We start from the raw sequence: 10,795 nt of genomic DNA, 5'->3' as shown, positions 1-10,795 counted from the left end.
AAGGAGCATGGGGCTCTGGAAACCAGGGAAGTCTCCTCCAAGCCCCTGGGTCTGTGGCTGCCAGAGTCACACCACAGGTGCTCAGAGTGAGAGGAGACTCATTTGAATATATTTGCCGAAAATAACAAGGAGGCATCTAGAGATCTTCAAGAGAAGCTACACATTTCTTCTGCATCCAGAAGTCAAAGTGCCTGCTGTCCCTTGGGATTATAACTGCTTCTCTCACCTTTTGAAAGCTAAATTAGGAAGGCTTCCCCCAACCCCCTTCCTCCCACTGCCTCCCCCCCACCCCACCCCACTCCCCCCCTCATCCCCTGCCCCAGAAAGCTAAGTGACAGAGGAGACCTGACAGGCTCCTCCCACTCTGGAGGACCCACCTGCACACAGGTCCTTCTCAGCCTAAGTGCCCTTTCTCATGGAAGCCTCTGAGCAGCGTGGTGCCCTGGATGACCCCAGTTTGGCTTTGAGGGGTCTCTTCCCACCCACAGTGGGTAGATCCCCCCATTAGCATCCACCATCGAGACAGCTGGATGTGGCAGTTGTATCTCTCACACTCCCCCAGAGCTGACCCAAGCCTGAGGCGTGGCCTGTGCAGAAAAACATATTTACCTCAGGAGACAATCTCCCCAGCCTAGCTTTTGACCTGTGCATATCTTCCCTTCTCTGGCACCATTCAAGACAGGTTGTTGGATAAGTGGTAAAAGGTTCCACTGAGTCATGTCCCCTAAGAAGTGTCACAGAGATCTTGTGCCTCTGAATGGAAACAAGGTGGCACTATCCTAGCTCAAGAGTCTTCCCCAGAGATAGCACCACACAACCAGAGGAGTATCCCTTTCCCTAGATCCCTTGTCTGCCTTTATGGTGACAAAGGAGATAGTAGCCCAAAACTTCAGGCCCTACTGGCTCAGGGCAGCTGCCTCGGTAGGCTGAACAGGGTGGCTCAGAGTCTGCCCCCAAGGTCTGCCCGTGGCCCTGACATTCCTCACAGAGCTAGCAGACTCAGCTATTCAGGATGAGGTCACTAGCCAAGGTTATTACGTGTGTGCCCAGAGGTGGCCAGCGGGGCACATTCAAGTTCTGGATTCCTCAGCAGTCTGGCCCTGCCATCACCCCCACCTTAGTGATGTAGCCTCAATACTTAAAGGGCCACTTGTGCCCAGGGAGGAGGTTCCCAGACCACAGCAGAGACCTCTTCCTTCCCCCGGGTCAGTCTGTGATGTCCATGGAGGATAAGCCTCCGGGCCTGGCCCCAACCAGCAGGGGCTATTTTTTGAGGGATTTGACAGGGACTTGGCTGAGTGGCATGACCACCTCGGTGCCTGTCTCTGAGGTAGCCCGGGAGCACTTCCGGCTGCCACGAATGCTATGGAACTTCTCTGTGAGGTGCTTGCGAAACTTCTTGGTGAGGAAACAGTAGATGATGGGGTCTAAGACGCAATTGGTGCTAAGAAGGCAGAGAGTGACCTGATGGGCATCGTTGATACCCTGGTGGAAGCTGCTGCTCTGGAAGCCCAGCTCGGCCAGGGTCCAGGGCAGCTGCACAAGGTGGTGGGGCACGAAGCATACGATGAACACGGCCAAGACGGTGCACACCATCCACAGAGCCCGGCGCTTGACTTCCGCGTTGTGCTGCAGCTGCACCGGCTGCATGAGCAGCCTGCGGATGATGACCAGGTTGCAGAAGAAAATGATGAGGAAGACGAGGAAGAAGCCGAACACAAGGAAGACGTGGACAATGAGGACAGGCACGCTGCCCTTCTCATAATGCTCAAAGCAGCGTGTGATGTTGCCCGAGCCGGACTTGCTGGGCACTACGTTGGTGGAGTCCAGGATGAAGAAATAGGACGCAGCAGCCACAATGGCCACCCAGATGACCAGGGACACCAAGAAACCACGCTTGCGGGTGGTGGCCTGAGCTGTCTTGATGGGCCGGGTCACTGCCTGGAAGCGGTTGTAAGTGATGACAGCCAGGAAGGCCACTGAGCAGTAGGTGTTGATGAAGAAGAAGCAGCCAGCCAAGTTGCAGAGGAAACCGGGGAGAATCCAGTTGCCCTGGTTGTGGTAGTAGATGATCCACAGGGGCAGGGTCACCAAGAAGAGCAGGTCAGCCATGGTGAGGTTCACCATGAAGATCTTTATCTCATTGAGTTTCTTGGAAGGGTACAGGCAGGCAAAGACCCACAGCACATAACTGTTGGCAACTACCCCCAGCACAAAGATGATGCTGTAAACAATCGGGAAGAGGGTATAGCGGAACTCAGAGTCCACGTGAGAGGAATCATTTGCCTCCATCGCCATGCTTGGAAGGGGCAGCTGGTCGTAGAATCCTGCCCAAGCCTGGAAGACCACACAGGTATTCTGGTTAATGAAGGATCAAAAAGGACATATCTCATTTTAATCAGTTCCAAGACCCTCATTTTACACATTTTAAAAATTCTAAGATTGGCAGTATCTTAATTGGCAGTATGCTTTTCCTACATAAAATAATGGTGTGTTTTTTAAATAAACGGCATCTGAGATTCAATGAAATCCATAGAAATTCAGTTTCTTTTTTCTTATTCTATTTTAAAACAGATCTCTTCATTCTTTGGCTAATTTTTGACTTAAGGTTTTACATCATCTATTTCTGATGATAAAACGTGAAATTTTATATTAAAATGTTTAAATTTTCTAACAACTTTTCAATATTTTTCTATTGATGGAATTTGAAATGCAAATTTTGATGGTAAATGTTCTATATTAAAAAATAATTTATGGGGATGTCTATCTGGCTTAGTCAATAAAGCATGTGACTCTTGATCTTGGGGTCAGTGGGTTTGAGCCCCACACTGGGGACAGAATTTACTTAAAATAATAATAATAATTATTATTATATATAAGCATATAATATTTACTTAAAATAATAATAATTTACTTAAAATAATAATTGTTATTATATATAAACATATAATACTTTTTATATTAAATTTAAATTCAATTAAAATTTAAATTTGATATTATAGTTATATATATTAAATTTCAATATTAAATATATATTTATATACAAATAATAATAATAGTTATTATTATTTATGTGCTCATACAAAATCTGGAAAATACAAAGAATTATATTAGGGTGACCCAAAGATGAAATACTAGCCAGTCATTAGAAAGAATGAATTGTATCTGACTGTACTGACATGGAAAGTTATCCCCAGATAATATTGTTAAGTAAAACAAAATTTTAAAAATTGGTGTGCCCATTATATGTGTGTATATGACATCTAGAAAATGATCTAGAAGGATATAATCTAAAGAGTGCACAGTGGTAAGTAACCTTTGGGAAGGTGAGATGGGCTTCATGAGAAGTTACTTATTCTATTCTTCCTTTGTTTTAATTTTTTAGAAGCATTTATTGCTTTAATAATTAAAAGGAAAAAGATTAATGAAAAGTAAAGTATAGGTGCTGGCTCAGTTAGTGGAGCATGTGACTCTTGATCTTAGGTTGTGAGTTTGAGCCCCATGTTGTGTGTAGAGATTACTTAAAAATAAAATCTTTTAAAAAAAAAAGAAAAAGATGAAGATGAAGAAAAGTATACAGTGGAGAAACTCAGATAATACTTTAATCAAATTATTAAGATGCATCCATCATTAGTAGGACATATATCAACATCAGGTACACTTGATAATGGTGCACTGAAAAGAATATAATATCATTTTTGTGGTTTTCTTGCCCAAATCTTGCCCAAATTGCATAATCTCAATTTAATCATGAGAAAACATCAGACAGACCCAAATTGTGGGACATTGTATAAAATGACTGTTCAAAAGTATCAAGGTTGTGAGTAAGGAAACACAGAGGAACTGCCATAGATCAGAGGATATTAAAGAAATGTATGACAACTTAATACCATGTGGGATCCTAGATTGTATCCAAGAACAGAAAAAGATCGTTAGTGGAAAAACTGGTCAATGGGATCCCTGGGTGGCGCAGCGGTTTGGCGCCTGCCTTTGGCCCAGGGTGCGATCCTGGAGACCCGGGATCGAATCCCACGTCGGGCTCCCAGTGCATGGAGCCTGCTTCTCCCTCTGCCTATGTCTCTGCTTCTCTCTCTCTCACTGTGTGCCTATCATAAATAAATAAAATTTAAAAAAAATTTAAAAAAAAAAAAAAGAAAAACTGGTCAAATAAGGTCTATAAGTAAAATAATATCATATCAATGTTCATTTTCTGGTTTCGATCATTGTATTATCATTTGGTAAATTGTTAACATTAGGGAATATGAAGTGAAGCCCACACATGCACTCCTCGTACTATTTTGCAACTTTTTTGAAGGCCTAAAATTATTTCAAAACAAAAAGTCTTTTTAAAAGCATATTAAAGGGGTGCCTGAGTGGCTCAGGTGGTTAAGTGTCTGACTCTTGATTTTGGCTCAGGTCATGATCTCAGGGTTGTGAGATTGAGCCCCAAGTCAGGCTCCGTGCTGGGCGTAGAGCCTGCTTGGGATTCTCTCTCTTTCTCTCTCCCTTTCCTGCTCATGTGCTCCCTCTCTCTCTCAAAATTTAATTAATTAAAAAAAGATTCTCCCTTAAACTATATATAAATGTATATTATAAATATATATTTATATCATATTATAAATATATAAATATATTTTAAGGAAGATGAAATTAACCATAATCCCACCAGCCAAAGTCTGGCCCATTTTCAACAGCATCTTTACCACCATCCACTCTCCATCAGAACCGGTTTGCTCCCTCCTCTCTTGTTCCTTCCACTGTGTTGCCAGCACAGAAGCCTGAAAGCCTCTCTGATGCTTGCATTGCAGGTGGGGTTGGGGAGGGGAGGGCAGGAGACCCAGATGGGGTTAAGCAAGGCCCAAGGCTCATCATACATCACAGAACAATGAAAAGAAAACAGAATTGGGAGTAAGACGCTACTTCGGAGCCAGACACCCTGCTAGATGTTTCCACGTGCACTACCTCATTTGGGTCTCATAAAAGCCCTTTGAGATAGGAAATAAAACCCCATTTTACAGAATAGGAAACTATAGAGGGTGTTTATGTGATTGTTCAAGTCACACAGCTGTTAAGAGATGGAGTCAGAATCTCAAATCCAGCTCTATGTGCATCAGTTCATTCACACATTAAGCCAACAGCAATTTCTGAGCACCAATTGTGTGTCAGGCCCACCACTAAGCACAGGGGATCTGGGGTGACCATGACCGAACAGGCCAGCACACAGGAAGTGACAGCCTCATGAGGCCGATGGACAAAAGCAATGTAAACAAACATAGTTGCAATGTAAAGAAAAGGGAGTGCTGATATGGAGCATACAAAAAGATATCCTTAAAAAAGAAGTGACATATTTCCTCGGAGATCTGAGAGAGGAAGAGTGTTCCAGGCAGAGGGATCTGCATGGGTCCAGGATTGAAGCAAGAAGATCCTCGCCCTGACGTCTAGCTGCCATTTCATACTCATCTGCTATCTTCCCACCAGAGGCCCGTCAAAATGGACCTCCCAGGTGGGTCTCCAAACATGCTCAGACCTTTCCTGCCTCAACCCACAAGCATACATCTGTGCCAATGCTTCGAACCCTCTTTCCTAACCACACCCCACTTCCACCTGGCCATTCTAACTCATGCTTCAGACCTTAACTGAATTTCACTTCTTCAAAGAGGTCTTCACCAGTTCAGGTCAGGTCCCACTTCAAAGCTCCCTGTCCTTTGTAAATCCTAGCACATTTGTGATCCTATTTATGTTTGTATGATTCATAAGACTCTCCCACTTGACTGTGAGCTCCAGGAGAATGAGGGCCTTGTCTGATTATTCAACACTATTCCCAGCACCATGAACCAATAAAGGAATGGGTAATAAGCCTTGTTGATTACAACCATCTCTGGAGTAGAGAAGAAGAAGCCTATAGATACTTACAGGTGAGTTTAAAGAAACAACTGTCTCTCAAAGTGGAAACAGACCCATAAATAAAGAGAACAAGCGATGGTCTGGTTGCCAGAGGGACGGGGGTGGAGGTATGGGCAGTATGGGTGAGGGGGAGTGAGAGGGCCAGGCTTCCAGTCATGGCATGAATAAGTCACAGGGATGAAAGGTACAGCACAGAGAATAGAGTCAAATGGGACTATAATAGCGGTGTATGGTGACAGATAAGTTACACTTATGAGCACAGCATAACACAGTTGTCAAATCTCTATGTTGTACACCCAAAACTAATGTAACATTGTCTATCAATTATACATCAATTCAAAAAAAAAAAAAAGAAAGAAAGAAACTATTGGCTCTAATTTGAATTTTGATGATTGAGAAAATGTGCTTTGCCCCATTTAGTGTGGCTGTGGTTTATTATCTATGCTAAATTAAATACATGTAGGCTTCATTATTCCAATAAATAATGGTGATTCCTTTAAAAACAAAGAACTCAGCCTCAAGTCATATTGTGGATTACATGGCTGATTTGAATTACATAGTTTTATGTTGCTTCCCCGGCAGCAAAATTGCTAACTTCTACTTAGCCAGGATCTTTTCCACTCCTAAATGTGGTCCTGCCATCTGATCTCAAAGCTCTAGAGTAATTATTCTCAAAAGGTGGTCCACAGAGACGAGGGAGGAGAGAGGAATATCTCTGAGAACTTCTAAGGGATCCATGAAGTCAAAACTATTGTTCTAATAATATCAAGACATTATTTGCCCTTTTCACTGTGTTGATATTTGTACTGATGATACGGAGTGAACAAAACGGCTGGCTTAGCACATATCAAGGCAGCAGCACCAAAAGGGAGTAGGAGATTTATTTTTCACAGCTGCGCACTACTTAGTGCAAATAAATAAAGTCAATTTCCTTGATAAAGCAAGGATATTACTGATTTTTATTAAATCTTGAGTACACGCCTTTTTAATATTCTGGGTGTCAAAATTGGAAATATGCACGCAATACTTCTAAACACTGGAGTCAGTGTTTTGTCTTCAGGAAAAGCGCTTAAGCAACTGAGTCGTGAATTGAACTTCTCTGAGGATGATTGTTATCACTTGAAAAAATTACGGACCAGTTATGGTTATTTCAGACTTGGGTGTCATATCTGCTCAAATATGAACAAAGAACCCATCACTTCAAGGAACACAAACAATAGTCTTGGTGGCCAAGCATAAAACTCAAACTTTGGAGAAAAATAGTATCTTCAGAAAAAATTGTATCTGCCAGTCTGAGTTTGACAGCTTCCTATTCCTTAAAGACTTTCCTGATAAGATTGGTGGAGATGAATGTAATTTTTAAAAAATCCTTTAGTGAAAGGTCCGTGTTTAGAAAACCTGCATAACTTAGTGAACCAATATTTTCCAAATGAGGGAAAAATGTTTCAAAATTATGCATAGGTAAAAGAATCAAAGGGTAAGACAGATCAATATATTGCTGAGCAACAGATTACAGAAAGTTCATTGATATGATTCAGGTTCCATATTGCAACTGACTTTTAAGAAACTACCATTTGTGGAGATTTGATATAGTATCAAAGAAGAGCATCATCAATTATCTGAAAAAGACATTAAAATATCCCCCCCACATCGCTCCTCGGCCTTTTGACTAAGATCAAGTGAAAATATCCCTCCCACTACAGATTTTCCTCATATACTTCAATCAAAATAACATATCACGATAGATTAAATGCAGGAGCAGGTATGAGAATCTAGCTGTCTTCTATTAAACCATCATTAAAGAGATTTGCAAAAAAAAAAATGTAAATTAAGGCCACTCTAAATTATTTATGTTTTGAAATTGTTAGCTAATTTTTGCTAAAAATGTTATTTGTGTTAACATGGAATGGGCTTGTTATTGGGTTTTGTATTTAAAAACAAAAGTTTTTCGAAAGTCTTAGTTTTCATTTTGAATATGGAAAATACTGATGGCTATAACCCACATAAACAAAAGTTCTCTGGGGCCCTCAATAATGTTTAAAAATATAAAAGAGTGGTTCTGAGACCAGAAGATTTTAAACCCACTGCTCCACAAGAGGAAGAAAAAAGAGAAAGAGAGACAAACCAAGAGACAGACTCTCAACTGTAGAACACCAGCTGGTGGTTACCAGAGGGGAGGTGGAAAGGAGGCTGGGTGAAATAGGTGATGGGGATTAAGAGTACACTTATCATGATGAGCGCCGAGTAATGTAGAGTTGTTGAGTCACTATATTGTACACCTGAAACAAATATAACACTGGATGTTCACTACAATGGAATTAAAATTAAAATCTTAAATAAAAAATACATAAAATTGCAGCTCCACAATCTCAACCCTCCACCTCACCTTTTGTTTGAGCCCAAGACGCCCCATTCTTCTGGGACTGGCCTTGTTTCTTTCTCCTGCTGGACCCTCATGCCTTGGGGGACCCTGTTCCTGGGACCTCAGACAGGTGGGGAGGCAGCCCACGCTGAGCAGTGTGTCGTGCTCACTCCGGGTCTTTGGAGAGAAGGCACGTCGCACCCATCCCTACCACTCAATCCCACCCCTAAATAAGTCCCTTCCTCTTCTTGGGTGTAGGATCCAGCTTAGTAGGGTGGGGGCAACTCTCCACTGGAAAGTCTTTCTACAGCCAGAGGATTCCACCCAGGTTGTCTCCTTGGGCCCTGTCCTGCTGTGCCATGCCTGTCCAGAGTCTTGAGAGAGTCTTCCCACCAGGACCAGAACTGAGGTAAGGCTTGTGGAGGCATTCACCTAAGTGTAAAATATAAGGGGGTGTTGAAAACCTCAGTAATCAAGATAAATAATATTTTAATGCAGTATCTTTTTTTTTTAAGATTTATTTATTTATTCAGAGAGAGAGAGAGAGAATGAGGCAGAGACACAGGCAGAGGAAGAAGCAGTCTCCATGCAGGAAGCCCGATGTGGGACTCCATCCCAGGTCTCCAGGATCACACCCCAGGCTGCAGGCGGTGCTAAACCGCTGCACCACCAGGGCTGCCCTGCAGTATCTTAAAAACATCAAAATCAGTATTGCAAATTGTTCCTTTTGCCTCAGATTCTAATATGGCTCTGTCTGGCACTATTATGATCCTGTCTTCACTGTGATAATGATATTGTGGTTCTATATTTTTATATGTTTTAATTCATTAGTGAAGTGTTTATAGGTAGATTTACACAGTATCTTGACTTTGCTTTAAAACATTTCAGGGGGCAGCCCCGGTGGCTCAGTGGTTTAGCGCCGCCTACGGCTGGGGACGTGATCCTGGAGACCCAGAATGGAGTCCCATATCGGGCTCCCTGCATGGCGCCTGCTTCTCCCGCTGTCTGTGTCTCAGCCTCTCTCTCTCTCTCTCTCTCTCTCTCTCCTCTCTGTGTATTCTCATGAATAAATAAATACAATCTTTTAAAAAATCCCACTTAAAAAAAAAACATTTCAGGAAAAACATTCCTGCGTGCTAATCTCCGTTTCAGAGTCAGCTTCCTTGTGAACCCAACCTCTAACAATGTGTAATCAGGTCTGCCTGGCCCTGAGACTCTCCTGTCCACATGGCCCCTACAGGAAGCCCAGTGGAGGCCTCTTCCTTCCAAATATAGGGTCAGAATCAGTCTTGGGTGGGACCCCAATCTTTGCCCAAAACCTTGCCCTGGATGCCTCTAGTACCTGTCACTCTGGCTCTTCCTACCTCTGCTGTCTTCTCAGATCCTGGTCTTCATGTGATTCCCACTCCCTTAGCCTTCATCACAAATTTAGCACCCAGTTGTCCCTTTGACACCCAGTGGAACCCTTTGACATCACCCAAAATGTACCCAGCAGAGTCTCTTCTGAGTCTGGGGGCTCAAATCTCCATGCCTTTGTTCATGCTTCCCTTTGCTCTACCTGGCTACCTACTGATCACTCTTTAAGACTGCCCCTGCCTCTTTCCCTACAGCTTGTTCCTCCTAAGCCTCCCTGCCTCTTCCACACCCCGCTTTCTGCCCCTAGACCTGGCTAAGTCCTCATTGTCTGAGTTCGCATAGCTTATAGCTTCTTATACCATGGAAATTGCTTGTGGGTCCTGCCATACTAGATGGTAGCTACTGGAGGGCAGAGAACATATCCATCCATTCACTCTACAGTTATTGATATATACTGCTGGGTGCTGGGCACTTTGTTAGGGATGCTGCAGGAACAAAATAGGCAAGACTCCTGTTCTTGAAGAGCTTACACTCTAGTCAGGGAAAACAGAAACAGAGAGATCAAAGAGCACAATAATTCCAAATTGTGATGAATTCAATAAAAAGAAATAAAAATAGTGACATGACAAAGCTTGGGTAAGGTGCTGCTTTATTTTTTTATTTTTTTTAATTTTTATTTATTTATGATAGTCACAGAGAGAGAGAGAGGCAGAGACATAGGCAGAGGGAGAGAAGCAGGCTCCATGCACCGGGAGCCCGATGTGGGATTCGATCCCGGGTCTCCAGGATCGCGCCCTGGGCCAAAGGCAGGCGCCAAACCGCTGCGCCACCCAGGGATCCCCAGGGTGCTGCTTTAAATAGAGTGACTAGGGAAGGCTTCTCAGAGGAGGTGACTTACAAACAAAACCAGAGGAAGATTTGCCATGAGGCCAATATAGCGTAAGCTTCAAGGCCTCTTCCTAGGTCTTGTATCTAGTTGATCACCCTCCATGGCTCCCCATGGCACAGGATCAAATCCAAGCTCCTTTCACACCTCATCTGCCTTCAGCCTCTTTTACTACTTGCCCTGTATTCCAGCCACACTGAATTTCCTGCTGCTTCTCTAAAAACTCCATTTCGGGAGCACCTGGGTGGTTCAGTCTGTTGAGTAACTACCTTTGGCTCGGGTCATGA

General features: G+C 43.1%; 1 protein-coding gene across 3 annotated transcripts in view; it reads right to left on the bottom strand.

Annotated features, from left to right (window-relative positions):
- Positions 1-322: 322 nt before the first annotated feature.
- Positions 323-10,795, bottom strand: part of PTAFR (platelet activating factor receptor) — a 31,652-nt gene continuing 21,179 nt past the window's right edge. For all 3 annotated transcript variants that reach the window (XM_041765170.1, XM_041765167.1, XM_041765169.1), the window contains exon 2: positions 323-2,337. In XM_041765170.1, the coding sequence (XP_041621104.1) occupies positions 1,264-2,298 (1,035 nt within the window). In that variant the 5' untranslated portion in view covers positions 2,299-2,337 and the 3' untranslated portion in view covers positions 323-1,263. The remainder of the gene's footprint in view (positions 2,338-10,795) is intronic.

Source organism: Vulpes lagopus, chromosome 8, assembly GCF_018345385.1.
Source record: "Vulpes lagopus strain Blue_001 chromosome 8, ASM1834538v1, whole genome shotgun sequence".
NCBI classification, from domain to species: domain Eukaryota; kingdom Metazoa; phylum Chordata; class Mammalia; order Carnivora; family Canidae; genus Vulpes; species Vulpes lagopus.
Note: the sequence above shows the minus strand (reverse complement) of the source record. Positions and strands in the feature narration are given on the sequence as shown.